Source organism: Sitophilus oryzae, unplaced genomic scaffold (assembly GCF_002938485.1).
Source record: "Sitophilus oryzae breed Bouriz unplaced genomic scaffold, Soryzae_2.0 scaffold_85_pilon_pilon, whole genome shotgun sequence".
Taxonomy (NCBI): Eukaryota; Metazoa; Arthropoda; class Insecta; order Coleoptera; family Curculionidae; genus Sitophilus; species Sitophilus oryzae.
In genome coordinates, this window is record NW_022147483.1 from 1,544,334 (window position 1) to 1,563,959 (window position 19,626).

The window sequence follows — 19,626 nt, forward strand, 5'->3', positions numbered from 1 at the left end:
TTGATGACTGATGTTTGGTGAATTTGGTATATTTTTTCCAGTTTGTGTAAATTACAAAGAGAATTAATGTAATAAACGTAAAAACAATAGGAAAAATAAAAAATCATAAACATAACAAAAACAAAACGATAAAACATTTAAATGGTCAAATAGACGGACGGAATTCATATGCCTCAAATGTAATGAATAATTGCCTCAAAAATACGAATGTCATCGTTCTCGTTAATCGTCATAATATTATAAATATCCATAATTAATTAAGTTTGCTTGGTGCTTCTTTCAACTAGAGAAATAAACCAGACTAAACTGGCGGGCCGCCCGGAGATGGTAAGGACATGCTCCAGTCGCCGCCCGAGAATCACCGGATGGGGTTTAAACTGCGCAAGTGTTCTTCGCCTGGAGATCGACTATGAAACGGAAAAAAATGCTTATCCAACCGCCCGCCGGCGAGAGAGCGGTTACTCTATATGACGGATGTGCGCACGCGTTACTCGGAGAGCGCTGGACTCTGAAATAAGAACGAAGAATTTCGGGAAAGCTCCCGCCAGCGGGAGGCTGGCGATCGACTATGAATACGGCCGAAAGAATTGTACTATTTCTGTACTCTAGCACATTTATAAACAACTTATTTTTAAGATTTTGATGGTCTAACATCAACAAAATTTTCCTTATATTTGGACTAAATTTTCTCGAAAATAAAGACAATTTAAAATTCCGTTACAATACTGACATAGATTGAAGTTTTGTGATTACACTCATATTATATAATTTATATAGTTTTGTAACAAATTACTCGCTATTTTACGACAAACCTTAATCAAGCCTTAATAAAAGCACGTGTGTTTGGAATTTTAGATGTGACTTAACACGACAGGATCGGGCTAAGCTTTAGGCAGATTTCTGAAATATAATATATATTTCCTTCGGCCACACACCTGCTTTAACCGATCCCTGAGAGCGACCCGAACAGTACAGCGTAATAGACTCTTAACTCATTCTTTTTCTCTATAGATTTTTCTCCAGAAAATATCTACATATATTTTGAGAACTATTTTCAATTGTATTTTTACAATTTCAAAGTATTTCCAAAAATGATTTGTTATCAAAATATATGGATATCTTATATTGCTTACAGTTACTTTTTGTTTTACTTTGGCTTAGTATTTGTGGTATTTTCGTATATGTTTTGATCCATTGGTGCTATTTTTTTTATTTGTTTTTGGACTTCTTTTCTTGCATGTAGAGTAGTTGAGGTGGGTATTGATTTTAAAGTCTTGTTTGTGCATTTTGTTTTTATTTGTTTTTTGTATTTTTGATTAAATTTTGTGTTTTAACTAATTTTGTATACATGTATATGTTTATCCCAAAATCCTATTCATAGTTATCCTACCCATTATTCCTGTAAAACATGTTAATAGTATCCAAATAATTATTCTATTCTATTGACTAAAAGGCATTATTTTAATAACATTACTATAAATATTCTGCTTTTTATGACTTTTTTTTAATTATACCTACATTTTTTCATATTAAAAAAAATAAAAATATATTTCTTAGGACGTATGTTCATAAGAACTTTTTGTTTTATTTGTATCAGTAGAATCGCCCATTCAAATTTGATACACTATTTTTTACACCCTGTATATAACAATAAATAGTAATAACACGCATTGCATCATTTGTTTACTAATACTACTACAGTCTATAATAAAATAATTTTGAATAGTATACCCCGGATGCGTCTCAGAAGTCGCTCACCCCTATAACTTTTTTATTTTTACAATTAAAAAAACGAGATTTGGTATGTTCATATATGACATAAATTAGGATTGATTGACGTATTCAATTGTTTTTGGTCACTTCCTGTTTCACCTAAAATGACTACGACTTTTGATTTTTAAATGGCACCCTCGGTATTTTTTTACTTTATTCGATAAAAAATGACATTCTGAACAGAATGACATATCATATGTCAACTTTTGACATTCTCGCTTAAAACAAAATTAAATTTTAAAATTCAATCCAGAGTGCCATGGTTATGTTAAAAACACTAATTCTTAGACAGGGAGCCTTGGAAAAATAGATTTGATTGTCTAATGTTTTTAGTGTCTTGTCCTGGCCAGTTAGCTCAAATCGTATTTTTAATCATATCTCAATTTTTTTCAAATGGAACGAGGATGGCTCATTAGCATATTTGGAAAAAGCATTTTTTTACGAATAATTTCGTACCACACACTTTCGATACGAACCGCAAGTTATAATTCCTAATAAACCATATGCGAAAATGTCAAAAGTTGACATATGATATGTCATTCTATTCACAGTATTATTTTCTATCGAATAAAGTAAAAAAGTACCGAGGGTGCCATTTAAAAATCAAAACTTGTAGTCGTTTCCGGTGAAACAGGAAGTGTCCGAAAAAAATTGAATACGTCAATCAATCCTAATTTATGTCATATACTAACATACCAAATCTCGTTTTTTTTAATTGTAAAAATAAAAAAGTTATAGGGGTGAGCCACTTTTGAGACGCACCCGGTATAACAGATATTTATAGTATAAGCTCTGAATGTATTTATGTATTTTACAGGATATCCTTTGCATGAAATTTTCGATTTTACCTACAACCTGTAAAATATTCGAATACCAGAAAAAAAAACATTCTTCTACCCTTCTTTGACTAAATTATTTTTATTTTTAGCCATCCTTTGACCAACCCCCTGTAGTACGACGTCCAGTGGCAAGAGAATTAGGTTATAGAGACAGTGCCTACGAGTCCAGAAGACAGTCCCAATCCCAAAGCAGCGCAATGACCGTAGAGCAGTTCAGATTGATCAGCGTGCTGGGCAGAGGTCACTTTGGTAAAGTTATTTTGGCCCAGTACAGGAATACCGGGGAATATTTCGCTATAAAAGCCTTGAAGAAGGGTGATATCATCGCTAGAGATGAGGTGGAGTCTTTGCTGTCAGAAAAAAGGATATTCGAAGGTAAAAATCTCACCAAAATCGCGAAATGATCATCGATTACCATCCTCAAATGTCTTTGACGCCGTCTTTTTTTCGATCATACATAATATAATATAGATATATACATAATATAAGATAATACATAAGTATAATATAGTTTGCATAATTTGTAATATTAAAATTTAGCGCCCAAAATTAGGTTGGCAATGTTAGTTACTTTTCTGAAAAAATATATGATGCACCAGGTCTTCTAAAATTGTTTCTATTTTCTTCAGGGCATTTTTATTCTAATATGTTTATCTGATGGTAATTATCAAGAAACACATGTAGTTTTTTGCTAAAAGTGGTTTTTATTGAGTTTTATCTCGAATTTTCTTTATAGAATACCAAGCTGATGCACCAGGTCTTGTAAAATTGTTTCTATTAATTTTATTCGAGGCATTTTTATTCTAATTTGTTTTGTCTGATGTTAATTATCAAGAAACACATGTCGTTTTTTGCTAAAAGTGGTTTTTATTGAGTTTTATCTCGAATTTTCTTTATAGTATACCAAGCTGATGCACCAGGTCTTGTAAAATTGTTTCTATTATTTTTCTTCGGGGCATTTTTATTCTAATTTGTTTATCTGATGGTAATCATCAAGAAACACATGTCGTTTTTTGCTAAAAGTGGCTTTTATTGAGTTTTATCTCGATTTTTCTTTATAGTATACCAAGCTGATGCACCAGGTCTTGTAAAATTGTTTATTATTTTTCTTCGAGGCATTTTTATTCTGATATGTTTATCTGATGGTAATTATCAAGAAACACATATCGTTTTTTGCTAAAAGTGGTTTTTATTGAGTTTTTATAGTATACCAAGTTGATGCACCAGGTCTTGTAAAATTGTTTCTATTACTTTTCTTCGGGGCATTTTTATTCTAATTTGTTTATCTGATGGTAATCATCAAAAAACACATGTCGTTTTTTGCTAAAAGTGGTTTTTATTGAGTTTTATCTCGAATTTTCTTTATAGAATACCAAGCTGATGCACCAGGTCTTGTAAAATTGTTTCTATTTTTTTTCTTCGGGGCATTTATATTCTAATTTGTTTATCTGATGGTAATCATCAAGAAACACATGTCGTTTTTTGCTAAAAGTGGTTTTTATTGAGTTTTATCTCGATTTTTCTTTATAGTATACCAAGCTGATGCACCAGGTCTTGTAAAATTGTTTCTATTATTTTTCTTCGGGGCATTTTTATTCTAATTTGTTTATCTGATGGTAATCATCAAGAAACACATGTCGTTTTTTGCTAAAAGTGGTTTTTATTGAGTTTTTATAGTATACCAAGTTGATGCACCAGGTCTTGTAAAATTGTTTCTATTACTTTTCTTCGGGGCATTTTTATTCTAATTTGTTTATCTGATGGTAATCATCAAGAAACACATGTCGTTTTTTGCTAAAAGTGGTTTTTATTGAGTTTTATCTCGAATTTTCTTTATAGTATACCAAGCTGATGCACCAGGTCTTGTAAAATTGTTTCTATTATTTTTTCTTCGGGGCATTTTATTCTAATTTGTTTATCTGATGGTAATCATCAAAAGAAACACATGTCGTTTTTTGCTAAAAGTGGTTTTTATTGAGTCTATTATTTTTCTTCGGGGCATTTTTATTCTGATATGTTTATCTGATGGTAATTATCAAGAAACACATGTCGTTTTTTGCTAAAAGTGGTTTTTATTGAGTTTTATCTCGAATTTTCTTTATAGAATACCAAGCTGATGCACCACGTCTTGTAAAATTGTTTCTATTATTTTTCTTCGGGGCATTTTTATTCTAATTTGTTTATCTGATGGTAATCATCAAGAAACACATGTCGTTTTTTGCTAAAAGTGGTTTTTATTGAGTTTTATCTCGATTTTTCTTTATAGTATACCAAGCTGATGCACCAGGTCTTGTAAAATTGTTTCTATTACTTTTCTTCGGGGCATTTTTATTCTAATTTGTTTATCTGATGGTAATCATCAAGAAACACATGTCGTTTTTTGCTAAAAGTGGTTTTTATTGAGTTTTTATAGTATACCAAGTTGATGCACCAGGTCTTGTAAAATTGTTTCTATTACTTTTCTTCGGGGCATTTTATTCTAATTTGTTTATCTGATGGTAATCATCAAGAAACACATGTCGTTTTTGCTAAAAGTGGTTTTTTATTGAGTTTTATCTCGAATCCAAGTTGATGCACCAGGTCTTGTAAAATTGTTTCTATTACTTTTCTTCGGGGCATTTTTTATTCTAATTTGTTTATCTGATGGTAATCATCAAGAAACACATGTCGTTTTTTTGCTAAAAGTGGTTTTTATTGAGTTTTATCTCGAATTTTCTTTATAGAATACCAAGCTGATGCACCAGGTCTTGTAAAATTGTTTCTATTATTTTTTTTTCGGGGCATTTTTATTCTAATTTGTTTATCTGATGGTAATCATCAAGAAACACACATGTCGTTTTTGCTAAAAGTGGTTTTTATTGATTTTTTTTATAGTATACCAAGTTGATGCACCAGGTCTTGTAAAATTGTTTCTATTACTTTTCTTCGGGGCATTTTTATTCTAATTTGTTTATCTGATGGTAATCATCAAGAAACACATGTCGTTTTTTGCTAAAAGTGGCTTTTATTGAGTTTTATCTCGAATTTTCTTTATAGAATACCAAGCTGATGCACCAGGTCTTGTAAAATTGTTTCTATTATTTTTCTTCGGGGCATTTTTATTCTAATTTGTCTATCTGATGGTAATCATCAAGAAACACATGTCGTTTTTTGCTAAAAGTGGTTTTTATTGAGTTTTATCTCGAATTTTCTTTATAGAATACCAAGCTGATGCACCACGTCTTGTAAAATTGTTTCTATTATTTTTCTTCGGGGCATTTTTATTCTAATTTGTTTATCTGATGGTAATCATCAAGAAACACATGTCGTTTTTTGCTAAAAGTGGTTTTTATTGAGTTTTATCTCGATTTTTCTTTATAGTATACCAAGCTGATGCACCAGGTCTTGTAAAATTGTTTCTATTATTTTTCTTCGGGGCATTTTTATTCTAATTTGTTTATCTGATGGTAATCATCAAGAAACACATGTCGTTTTTTGCTAAAAGTGGTTTTTATTGAGTTTTATCTCGATTTTTCTTTATAGTATACCAAGCTGATGCACCAGGTCTTGTAAAATTGTTTCTATTATTTTTCTTCGAGGCATTTTTATTCTAATATGTTTATCTGATGGTAATTATCAAGAAACACATGTCTTTTTTTGCTAAAAGTTGTTTTTATTGAGTTTTTATAGTATACCAAGTTGATGAACCAGGTCTTGTATAATTGTTTCTATTACTTTTCTTCGGGGCATTTTTATTCTAATTTGTTTATCTGATGGTAATCATCAAGAAACACATGTCGTTTTTTGCTAAAAGTGGTTTTTATTGAGTTTAATCTCGAATTTTCTTCATAGTATACCAGGCTGATGCACCAGGTCTTGTAAAATTGTTTCTATTATTTTTCTTCGAGGCATTTTTATTCTAATATGTTTATCTGATGGTAATTATCAAGAAACACATGTCTTTTTTTGCTAAAAGTAGTTTTTATTGAGTTTTTATAGTATACCAAGTTGATGCACCAGGTCTTGTATAATTGTTTCTATTACTTTTCTTCGGGGCATTTTTATTCTAATTTGTTTATTTGATGGTAATCATCAAGAAACACATGTCGTTTTTTGCTAAAAGTGGTTTTTATTGAGTTTAATCTCGAATTTTCTTTATAGTATACCAAGCTGATGCACCAGGTCGTGTAAAATTGTTTCTATTATTTTTCTTCGAGGCATTTTTATTCTGATATGTTTATCTAATGGTAATTATCAAGAAACACATGTCGTTTTTTGCTAAAAGTGGTTTTTATTGAGTTTTTATAGTATACCAAGTTGATGCACCAGGTCTTGTAAAATTGTTTCTATTACTTTTCTTCGGGGCATTTTTATTCTAATTTGTTTATCTGGTGTTAATTACCAATAAACACATGTCGTTTTTTGCTAAAAGTGGTTTTTATTGAGTTTTATCTCGAATTTTCTTTATAGTATACCAGGCTGATGCACAAGGTCTTGTAAAATTGTTTCTATTATTTTTCTTCGAGGCATTTTTATTCTAATATGTTTATCTGATGGTAATTATCAAGAAACACATGTCTTTTTTGCTAAAAGTGGTTTTTATTGAGTTTTATCTCTATTTTTCTTTGTAGAGTATTTTTTGTAAAGTTGAAGACATTCGTTCTGAAATGTATGGCAACACTGGGTGGGAAATGGAGATAGAGTGAAATAAGAATGGCGCAGAATGAATGCTTTGAGAATGATTTGAAGTAGTTTTATTTAAGAAAAAAACAATCAAAAAATAGTTAAAACAGTCTCCTCCTTTACAAACAAATTAATAATCTGTTTTTTATATATTATCTCTACAGAAAACACATAATTTGAAAAACTAATTGACTAATGACGCTTCAATTTTTGACAGTTGCCAATCACATACGTCATCCGTTCCTTGTCAACCTATTCGCTTGCTTCCAAACAGAGGCGCACGTGTGTTTCGTGATGGAGTACGCCGCTGGTGGCGATTTGATGATGCACATCCATGCCGACGTGTTCAACGAGCCCAGGGCTGTGTTCTACGCCGCCTGCGTCGTGTTGGGTCTTCAGTATTTACACGACAACAAAATTATATACAGGTAAGTTACAGACACGGTTCTAGAGGTCTGCAATTCGTTAGACAAAAATACTTTTATTGATTTTTTTTCTTTATGTGATGTGTGTATTTTGGGTGGCATTCCACAACATTTGCAGGCCATCGATGAAACAGAAAATGTACAGATTACAGAAATAAATTGAAAATAATATTTCCTCGGTGAAATGTAATAAATTGCTAAATCCATTATTTCTAATTTTAGAGGAGAGAAAAGAAACGGCATAAAAAATATGTACACATGTAGCAAGTATTGTAATTTCAAAACATTTTCCGAAGCACGTCATCAATCATATCGACATTGACAGTAAAGTCTATAAACCTAAAATTTTTCTAAAAAAAGCAGCTCTTCATTTTACTTTATAGAGCAAATGATTGTAACAGATATTTTATTTAGATTAAAGCTGCAAAAATTAGTTTAAAGGGATTTTTATTATTGCCATGTTGGTCACATTGCGCCACGATCAGCATCGTTGTCGTTTATTATCTGACAATTTCCTAATGTCAGTCATTATTTTGTATAATATCGTGTTGCTTGTAACTCTGCCCTATATCGATATCATTAACAATTCTACGGTGTGTTTGTCATTTTTCCACATTGGTCACCAATATATTTTGCCAAAAAGTCGCTCGCTTCAGATCAAAAGGATTTTTTTTCAAACGTCTCAAAAGTATTAATTTTTGTCATTTTAACGTCTAGGCATAAAAGTAAAGCATTGTTACCCCTAAGCACAAAACTACAAAAATATATTATTAAACTAATATGTATTAAGTGTGAAATTCAACTAGTGTACAAATTGTTGCTCGATTATGTTTATATTATTTGCAATGTTTTAAAAAAAATAGTATGTTCTATTCGGAGTAAAAATGTACTTTTTGTGCTTCCGTTAAAATAGCTTTACGATGGTCCTTCAAAGGTACAGCATCATAAAAAAAAGTATAATTTTTACTCCTAATAAAACAATACACGATTGTTCGGAAATATGAAATTAGCATTATCTAATGTCAAAGTGTAAAATACTTACTGCAGATCAAAATGTTGGTAAGAATTTGGAAAAATACAACCGTTTCAAAAAAATATATAAAACAACATACCTATTTCCTGACAACGAATATAGATTCTCGGGAATGTGGTCTCTATATCAGAAGAACCTAGTTCTGCACTAGACTGCGAATAATATGTATTCGAACAGCGAATTTTTGTCACTTATTACATCAATTTTAAAATAAATCCGTGCGTTTAGCCGTCTAATGGATTCTCACGAAATTACTTCAAAAATCGGTTTACATCTTTTATAGAAATATCACTTGATTTAAATCACGATTTAAATCATGATTTAAATCATGCCAACCCTGCTGTACATCCTTTTTCCTGATATGTTCTATATATTTCTCTTTTCCCTCTTCCAGAGATCTCAAACTGGACAACCTCCTGCTAGACACCGAGGGCTACGTCAAGATCGCGGACTTCGGCCTGTGCAAGGAGGGTATGGGCTTCGGCGACCGCACTGGTACCTTCTGCGGTACGCCCGAGTTCCTCGCGCCCGAAGTACTCACCGAAACGTCCTACACGCGCGCCGTGGACTGGTGGGGACTCGGAGTGCTCATCTTCGAGATGCTGGTCGGGGAATCCCCCTTCCCTGGGGATGATGAGGAGGAGGTGTTCGACTCGATCGTTAACGACGAGGTCCGGTATCCGAGGTTCCTGTCCTTGGAGTCGATCGCGATTATGAGAAGGGTAAGTACTTGAGATGGGTTGTTATTTAACTATCTGTTATTTTATAACAGTTATTTAGAAATAACATAACGCAACCGTTGCTACTTTTAAAAAATAACGACACGTAGAGATCGATCACGCTCGTGAAACGAAGTCGCTACGAAATCCAATCATTTATATACAGGGTGGTACACCTCATTCGCTTTGGTTGATTATACGAAAACGGAAAGATATAGAAACAACAATTTTTATGGGTATATGTAGAGAAGCAATGTGCTTAATTTAAAATTATTTTCAAATGGACAGGGTGTGTCAGAACTAAAATACATACCAAAGTGATATTTTTTCTTATGGAACACCCGGTATTTTATTTAATTTTTGGATTCTTGGATATAAAATAAGGCTTTTATTATAAGGGTTTAATATATTTAACTGCTTTGGTTTTTGAGATATTTAAAGGTATTTAAATATGCATGCTGTAATAAAAAAGTTTGTCAACACCCTGAACATTACTTTTCGGAGTTAATTCTTGTGCTAACTTTGAAGCCACAGAAATAAGCTTTACTAAAAAATGTCCCTGCTTCCTTAAGAGTTTACAGGGGTATCAAAAAATGCTGGTCTATTTTAATATATATATATTTTACATAAAAACTTCGTTATTTCAAATACAACACTATGTATTTTTTTAAATAAATCGAAGCAGGTTTAAATGCTCTTTCAAACTATATTAGGGTTTCCTATATAGTCTGTGAAATGAATAACTTTGAATTTGACAGTTCCCGCGGGCTTTTTTAGTGTTTATTTTATTAGGTTAGCAACTTGCGGCCATGCTGACGCAATGCCGTCTCTAATACAACAGCCTCCGAGCGAGATTTATGACGTCACGCTAGTTAGATACTACGGATTAATAAATATGTTGTAGAATACATGGAAACATAATTATTCCTCGTATTTTTGGTTTGTACGAGGCATGTTTTTTAAGTAAGTACCGTTTTGCGATTCCGCCGCCACAGCGCTACTGTCGGCGTTCCGTGCATGCGCGCTGGTTACCTACATCTCTTGTCTATGCACAGACGCCAGTACAGTCTGATTCTTCATTGTATACGTTGTTTATTGAGTGTTTAAGATGCCTCCGACAATCGTGAGCCCCGCCGATTGTGAAGTACGGGCTGTCATACGATTTCTTAGTGCTAAAGGCGTAAAACCTGGGCATCGATATTCATCGTGAGATCTGTGAAGGTTGGACAAAACATTATGAGTGATGGAATGGTAAGGAAATGGGTGACTTCAAAGATGGCCACACAAATGTGCATGATGAAGAACGAGGTGGGCGTCCTTCGGTCGTTAAAACGCAGAAGATTTGGTGCAGAAAGTGGACGAAAATTATAAAAGAAAACAGACGCTTTTACAATTTCATCATTCTAAAGACTACTTTCCTCAATGTTCTCGTCCGTTTTTGTATCGCATTCCGTCGAGAACAATAAAACCGGAAATACGATTCACGTTGTTTCGAAAATGTTGACGGATTTGGTTAAAAAACCCAACGTTTAGGCAGTGCATTGACTTTCCTTGAGCACACAATGAAGGTGAAAGATTTTTTAGACAAAATTGTTATTGGATTGAAACATGGGTGGCCTACATCACACCAGAATCGAAACAACAGTCCATGGAATGGCGACATCTTACCTCATCACCCAAAACAGTGAAGTTTATAAACAATTTCTGCCCGGAAAATCATGTGCAAAGTTTTTTGGGACAAAAGGAGTATTGCTAGATAAAAGTTTCTGGCCTCGTAATGAAACAATCAATAGCATCTTATTGTGAGACATTGAACAATCTGCGCCGTGCAATAAAACAAAAGACGTGGCAAGTTGAGTAAGGGTATTGTTTATCATGACAATGCCGTCCACATGTATTAATCGGATAAATATCATCAAATCTTTTACATGGGAAACTCTAGATCATTCCTCCATACAACACTGATCTGGCGCCCAGTGACTACCATTGAATTCCTGCACTTGAAGAAACACCTGGGCGGTCAGCGTCTTCAAGACGATAACGAAGTCAAAACAGTTGTGATACAGTGGTTAACCAGTCAGGCGGCAGAATTTTATGAGGAGGGTATTGAAAAACTGGTGCCACGTTATGACAAGTGCCTCAATATTCACGGAAATTATGTAGAAAAGTAGATTAAGGTACAGGCTTTCATGTAAAAATAAAATTATTGCGATATCTTTGCACGTTTTTTTTAATTCCAAAACGGTACTTACTTAAAAAACATGCCTCGTATTTGAAAAACAAACTTTGATTTTAAAATACAAACCAAAAATACGAGAAATAGTTATGTTTTCCATGCATTCTACAACATATTTATTAATCCGTAGTATCTAACTAGCGTGACGTCATAAATCTCGCTCCAAGGCTGTTCTATTAGAGACGGCATGGTCTGATATTTAGAAATGTCAAAAGCTGATGACATTTTACTTTTGACCATTATGACATTTCGTGTTGATTTTTGGAAGAAGGGGAAGAACTGTCACTTGTTTTATTATTTTCCTTTTCTATTTCACGAAAGTAAAAAGAGTTACCTATCTGATTTGTTCAGGCACTCAATTTAAAGGATATCAGTAACTTTTTTGATAGAGGGATTTTATATTTGCCGTGTTGGTAAGAAATAACGGTCAAAATTCAAAGTTATTTATTTTATAGACTATACCTATCTGGCTCAGATTTTGAATAAAAACCTATTTTTCAATAAAATGGCAATCAAGATGGCTGGTGTCGCCATGGCAATTAGCTAGTGACAGTTAGTAGCTATTTTCAAAATCGACATTAGATAACAGTTACAAATAAAAATTATTTAATTTACCTACAATAGTTTAATAAGTAAGTATTTATTATTTTATGAAGAAAAATAAAGAAGTAGTTCTTTTTGATTTATATTACGATGACTTGTAAATATATTGGATTTTTTATAAAATAACCAATTAAGGCAAATTCATTTCCTTCACTTCCAACCACAGGTTTCTGCCTAATAGGTTTTTCATATACCACACTATCAGCTCTGCGAAATAGGAAAAGTAGTTTTTCAAAGGAACGCCTCTCAAGAAAATTTATATTCAGATATCTTTGAGCATAAACCATTCAGGCCAACAAGCTTAGTTAGATGTCTTTACTCGATCTTCTTGAACATCGACTCTTTTCTTATCCTTTCACTCTTTTTTCTTGCAGCTGTTGCGCAAATCTCCTGACAGAAGACTGGGATCGAGTGAGAGGGACGCAGAGGACGTGAAAAAGCAGGCTTTCTTCAGACACATCCAATGGGAGGAGCTGTTACACCGCAGGATACCACCGCCATTTGTTCCCACAGTGGTAAGTCTAGTGCCATTTTCTATTTGCTACGTTTATATCTACAGGGTGTCTATTTGAAATGTAGCAATCAAAAATATATACATAAATAAATAACAGAGTCTTGTCAACGCCCATCTCTGATTTTTTGTAGTTCATTTCAATTTTTTAAGAGTCCATTTCACTAGCCCGAAAAAGTAGCAAAATAAGCTTTCGCCATTTAACGTTTTATATAAAACTGGCTAGGTATTTTTACACAAATGAAGAAGGAAATTAAAGATAAAGGATTATACTTTATCTGTATTGTAGCACATTTTTAGACAACTTATTTATTTTTATAGATTCTGATGGCCAAACATCAACAAAACATTCCTTATGTTTGGACTTAATTTTCTCGAAAATAAAGACATAATTTAAAATTCCGTTACGATACGGAAATAGATTGAAGTTTTGTGATTACAGTGATATATAATTTATATGGTTTTGTAACAAATTGCTCGCTATTTTATGGCAAATGCTGAAGCTCTGCAAACCTTGATCAAGCCTTAATCAAAGCACGTGTGTTTGGAATTTTGGGTGTGACTTAACACGACAGGATCGGGTTAAGCCTTAGGCAGATTTCTGAAATATAATATATATTTCCTGCCGCCGCACACCCGCTTTACCCGACCCTGAGAGTGACCCGAAAGTACAGCGTAATAGACTCTTAAGATATTCCCGTCTGTTTTTCAAATTGCCACCCTGTATAATATATCTTTCAAGACATTACGAAAAATAAGGTTATAGCTCTAAAATCTAAAATCCATATAACGCCATGAGAATAAGATGTTCTTTAGCTTTTTTACTTTTTATTATAGCGGCTTTGTAAAGAAAACCAGATATTAAAAGAGGTACATTTTACATATATAGTCTATCCAGCGAGAGAATATATAATTTAGACAGACGTCAGCAAAAAAACAATCGATTTTTTACGAAAAATGTCACATTACCTGTCACAGTCATATATTCTTTTGCTAGACAAACTATATTTAGCTAGATATTACAGTGACGTTTTACGTTTTTTTAGACATTGGAAAACAAAAAAATATACAGGGTGTTATTTAGTGACATGCTAATATTTAAGAAAGTGATTCTTGAACTTATTCTAAGAAAAAAAACTGTATATGAATATGCAGGGTGTTTCAAAACAAATGCGAAAAACTTCAGGGGGTGATCCCTTGTTCAAAATAAAGGGTAGTTTGCTTCATAAACGTTGGGTCAAAAATCAACCATTAGGGAGATATCGCGGTACAAAGATGGCGGAAAAATAATGTTTTTATTTTTTATCTTGAAAACGGAAAGAGATAGACTAATGAAATTTTATGGAAGCATTACTGTTATGAAAACACACTTTCTGGTAATTTTTTCAGTTTTTTAAAATGAGTGGAAGGGATTGAAATAAACTGCCCCTATCATTCTTGTTAACGAAATTTAAAGAAAAATCTTATCAAACACATGCAAAAAAATTAATTTGGATAGTTTAGTTTGTTTAGAAACTTTTTTATCTCTTGTGTTTTTTTTTATAAAACTCACCGATTTGAAATTAAAAAATAAAATGTAAAGCATTACATGTCAGGACAAAAAACATTTTCTCATCAAGAATCTAGTGGGCTGCTGTAATTTTTTTAGGAAAAAATCTTGTCGGCCGCTGTTACTTTTTAGGATGTTCCTAATATTATTTTATTTGACATTACTCTACTGCAATAAGTTATTATCTAGATGATTATTATTATCGTTATTATCACTAGATTCTTAATCTAAAAATGTTTTTGTCCTGACATGTAATGCTTTGCATTTTTTATTTTTTAATTTCCAATCGGTGAATTTTATCAAAAAATACAAGAGGTAAAAAAGTTTCTAAACAAACTAAACTATCCAAATTAAAGCATTTGCATGTGTTTGAGAAGATTTTTCTTTAAATTTCGTTAACAAGAATGATAGGGGCAGTTTATTTCAATCCCTTCCACTCTGAAAAATTACCAGAAAGTGTGTTTTCATAACAGTAATGCTTCCATAAAATTTCATTAGTCTATCTCTTTTCGTTTTCAAGATAAAAAATAAAAACATTATTTTTCCGCCATCTTTGTACCGCGATATCTCCCTAATGGTTGACTTTTGACCCAACGTTTATAAAGCAAACTACCCTTTATTTTGAACAAGGAATCACCCCCTGAAGTTTTTCGCATTTGTTTTGAAACACCCTGTATATGTCCTAAACATCTAACTTTTCAGATACAGGGTCGGGTGGTAAGATGTTCTAATTTTTTTTCAAAATATCTATGACCATACCATCAGAGATATTACGTGTATCACATATATTTGATACACGTTTTCTATGCATCAAAGTGCTTATTTTGATATACAAAAAAATTGTTTTATTTCTTTATTTCCTTCCAGCCGATGCGGAAAGGAAAAAAAAGTTACTTTTAGAAAAATTTACGACCCTGTATCTCAGAAATTATGATGTTTAGGACATACATTCATATGAAGTTTTTCCCTTAGAATAGGTCCAAGAATCGCCTCCTTAAATATAAGCATGTCATTAAGGAACACCCTGTATATTAAATTAATTTATAAAACTGTTACAAAAATATGTTACTGTTTTTTTTTTTAGGTAAAATATCACTGGGTTAAAATCCACTTAGACAAATTCTTCACAGTCACATACTAGTTTAGACATTTAAGTTGCTTAACAAATATAAATATTTTCATTTTTGTTTGTTATTTATCGAAAAAAAAAATAGTACGTAAAAAATTTAAATTAGGGTTTATTTTAATAAGAAGTAATATAATTTAAATTTTCTTTTTTGTAGCATTCAATGGAAGATGTGAGCAATTTCGACGAGGAATTCACATCGGAAAGGGCCCACCTGACGCCACCCAAAGAGCCGCGACCCTTGACCAACCAAGATCAAAATCTGTTCAAAGAATTCACCTACATGGCCGATTGGTGCTGACAATAATAACATTTCTCTTAGGTTTCGGTTGCCAAAATGGACTTATTTCTTTTACAGGGGCATCTAAATCTATTTATGAGAAAAAAATAGTAATAATAGCTTGAGATGAAGTACATACAACGTGTGATTTACCTAAAACCTTTGACTTAAACGTAGTTTTATTTTTACAGTCAGTTAAGTTAATAAATAAAAAATGGTACAAATTATAACAAAAATTCTAATTATTTAAAAAATTTCAAACAAAACTGACTAAAAATGTGTTACAAAATGCCTACCATGACGCCTTTTCGGTCTTTGATATATTATAAATCAAAAAATAGTGTTAGGATATTTAGATTTTTAATTCAATGCTATAAATAGATTAATATGAATTTTAACATATTATTTTTTTAGTAATGTAGAAATATCATGTGATAAATAAATAAAATTAAACACACAGGTCAAAAAAATTAGATTTAACACTATTTATTTGAAATATATTAATAAAACTATAGTAACAATTGTTTTGAGGCATTTTACACGTTGCGTTATCTCCGATTTTGAGCCGTATTTTTGCGAAGAGGTTGGATAGTTTTTTTTTAATATTACCCACGCTGTATTTATACTACCCCTGGTCACTTGATTTCCGTGGTCTGTACTTTAATGCATACCACAGAGATAAATATATACGACCAGCTGACGGACAGAGAGACAAAATAAAAAGCGGCATACAGTGTTGCCGGTTCTTACGTGTGTAAAAACTTTCGTGTATACTACTGAAATGAAGATAACATATCTAAGCTAAATACAATCTATTACAGCCGTAGTAAAATGAGTAACTAATTGTGAAAAACAAAATTCGAACCCTGGATGCAGCATTTTTCATAAACGCCTACTTGGGCTGTTTGAAATTTTTATGCAAAATCCGGCAATACCGCATTGAAGAATGTATCAACCTAACTTTTCTCTCTTTTTTAATATATTTGATTTTTTATTTAAGCTGTCTACATTACTGTCTTACACGTTAAAATCCAGACCACGCAGTTTTTATGACCAAATCGGTATATTTTTTGTCTCAAGAACTGTTAGAAATAACAGAATGAAATATCAAAGGTACTATTAATTTTTGTATGAATTGTCAACACTGCTATACTGAAAATAATTTTGATCGACCGTGAATCACCCTGTATATAGTGCGTTATTTTTTTACTACCAAAAATTTGAAATTTTGCAAAGTTGAATATTTTAATCTGAACAATTTAAAAAAATAAAAATCCGTATAATTAGTATTATAAATATTAAAAAATATAATAAATTTCGCAAAAATAGGACTTGGATTTTTTTTTCATAAACTCAAAAAGGTGATGGTACTGTACTTGCTGCAATCTACAAAGAATGTTTGTTATAATTTTCTCAAGAACAGAATTTTTATTCTGTATTGATAGAAATGACTTGTTTTTTAATAAAAACGAATTATCAAATGAAAAAAGCTCAATATCTCCAGTAAAATAACTATTTTATCGCAGTATTATATAAACTATCTTTAAAAACTTTGTTTTTTTTTTCTTAAAAATGTTATTAATAAATTTGCTCTAAAGTGGACTGAATTTTTGTGAAAGTGTTTGCAGTTTCTTGCGAATTATTGTATTTGCTATGATAAATAATTTATTTTATAGTTTAAAATAGTGTTTACTATTTGATTCCGCATTTTTCTTCTTTGTTAATGTTGTTGTAAAAGTTTACTGTCTGTTATAGCTAAAATTACTTAGTAGAAAATCGTTCAATCCATCCCTGTGGCCTGTATTTTGTGTGTATATCTAGGAACATTTGCAACATTGTGATTTTGAATCACCTTATATAATTAAAACTTATATTGAAATTAATTAAATAATTTTTTCGTAATTATTTTTTGCCACCCTGTATATAAAAGGGTTTAATATTGCTTATTGTTTTAATTACTACATTTAAAAACTATAGATTGAGTAAAAACCATTATTGTTAAGTTTCTAAAGTTGCAACTGTTTAATAGGTCTATTTTTGACAGGACAAGATCTGTCAAATATGTCAAACCCTTGCATATGTTGTTAGATATATTAATCATATTATAAAAAAAATACATAACCAATGTGTATACCATACAGTGTGTCAACACTTTATATCACTTTGTACTCAATTTTACTTTTGCTAATGACCTACATACTATACAGGGTGATTTGTAACAATAGGCTAGACGTTTATGGAGAGCAAGTGATTTTTGGATAAATAAATCGATGCAAATTATTTTTAGCATTACAGTTGTTGAAACACCCGGTATATTATGTTTTAACTAAAGCTTATTCAAGGTCCTTTTTGTATGAAGCGGCAACACAGCAGAATTAAATATATTTTAGATCAGGGATGGGCGCTTATGCTTTTATTCTGTATTTTTACGTTTTGGTGGAAAATACACGTAAAAACAAATAAATAACTAACGTAAAAAAACTCTCACAAAAATTTTTTTTTTCTCGGTAAAACTGGTTTTTAAATGTATAAAATAGTTTTTTACGTGTAAAAATAGTTTTTTCGTGTAAAAAATAGTTTTTTACGTTTAAAAAGTAGTTTATTACGTGTAAAAACTAGTTATTTGCATGTAAAAAATTGTTTATTACATGTAAAAATAGTTTTTTCGCGTAAAAAATAGTTTTTTACGTTTAAAAAGTAGTTTATTACGTGTAAAAACTAGTTATTTGCATGTAAAAAATTGTTTATTACGTGTAAAAATAGTTTTTTCGTGTAAAAAATAGTTTTTTACGTTTAAAAAGTAGTTTATTACGTGTAAAAACTAGTTATTTGCATGTAAAAAATTGTTTGTTACGTGTAAAAATAGTTTTTTACGTGCAAAAAATAGTTCTTTGTGTGTGGAAAAAATATTGTTGACGTGTAAAAATAGTTTTAATGGTATTTCTACTACAGAGATCCGCTGGGAAATGTAAAAGACTAAAAAATGTAGAAAAAAATAAAATACACTAACGTAAAAACTATTTTTTATACGTGAAAAAACAAATTTTTGACACGTAAAGAACTATTTTTTACGTTAGCCTTTTTTTATTCGCACATCCCTGATTTAGATTCATGGAGTAGAAGCCGAGTATGTAAAAAAATCAAAAGAATCCTACCAATCATCCTCCATAAACGTATTACCTACCATCGACCGTGGATCACCCTGTATATTCATAAGTAAGACTGTGAAAAAATGCCTATTATCCTATCTGATAAGATTTTAAGTTTTTTTTTGTCAAGTAAGGCCCTTTTTGAATGATTTTAAATGGAAATCGGAATGTAAAGTCTGTTCAGTGAGAGAATACCCGACAGTGACAGTTATCTGTCATTTTAGTTGGCAGGTAAATTCTATTTTCTGTCATTTTTTGATGTCATATAACTCGTTGGATAGCCTGTTTTATGATTAAAAATGGGAAATAGTTTTGTAAATGAGAATCGAAGTGCCTGTTCACACAGAACCTAATATTATGCTCATATTTTTCTTCTTTTTGTAAATATAGTTACTAACATGTAGCCCTTAAGTCCTTTATATAGAATAATTAATGAATATTTTTCGATGCTTTAATATACCTTTAAATTATGTAAGTTTTAATAATAAACTCGTACTGTCGTTGGCCGATATAGTGGTTATAATTATTTTATTTATACCAATAAACATCACTAAGGAAACATTGTTATGAAAAATCTGAAATATAAACATATTTATCTGAGAACAAGTTGTTTTATTTGACATCCCTCTGTCTTGAAAACACCCCCTTTTGATCCTATTCTGATAGCTTGTATAAGTAACTTGACAAAAAATAAATAAAGGGTTCATAGTTTCATAGTTGT

At 31.4% G+C, this 19,626-nt stretch overlaps 1 protein-coding gene across 3 annotated transcripts in view; it reads left to right on the plus strand.

Moving 5' to 3' along the window:
• Window positions 1-16,544, plus strand: part of LOC115890214 (serine/threonine-protein kinase N) — a 61,433-nt gene extending 44,889 nt beyond the window's left edge. For all 3 annotated transcript variants that reach the window (XM_030910380.1, XM_030910379.1, XM_030910381.1), the window contains 5 exons: window positions 2,702-2,987; window positions 7,492-7,702; window positions 9,127-9,454; window positions 12,665-12,805; window positions 15,634-16,544. In XM_030910380.1, coding sequence (XP_030766240.1) covers window positions 2,702-2,987; window positions 7,492-7,702; window positions 9,127-9,454; window positions 12,665-12,805; window positions 15,634-15,777 — 1,110 coding nt within the window. In that variant the 3' untranslated portion in view covers window positions 15,778-16,544. The remainder of the gene's footprint in view (window positions 1-2,701; window positions 2,988-7,491; window positions 7,703-9,126; window positions 9,455-12,664; window positions 12,806-15,633) is intronic.
• Window positions 16,545-19,626: the final 3,082 nt, after the last annotated feature.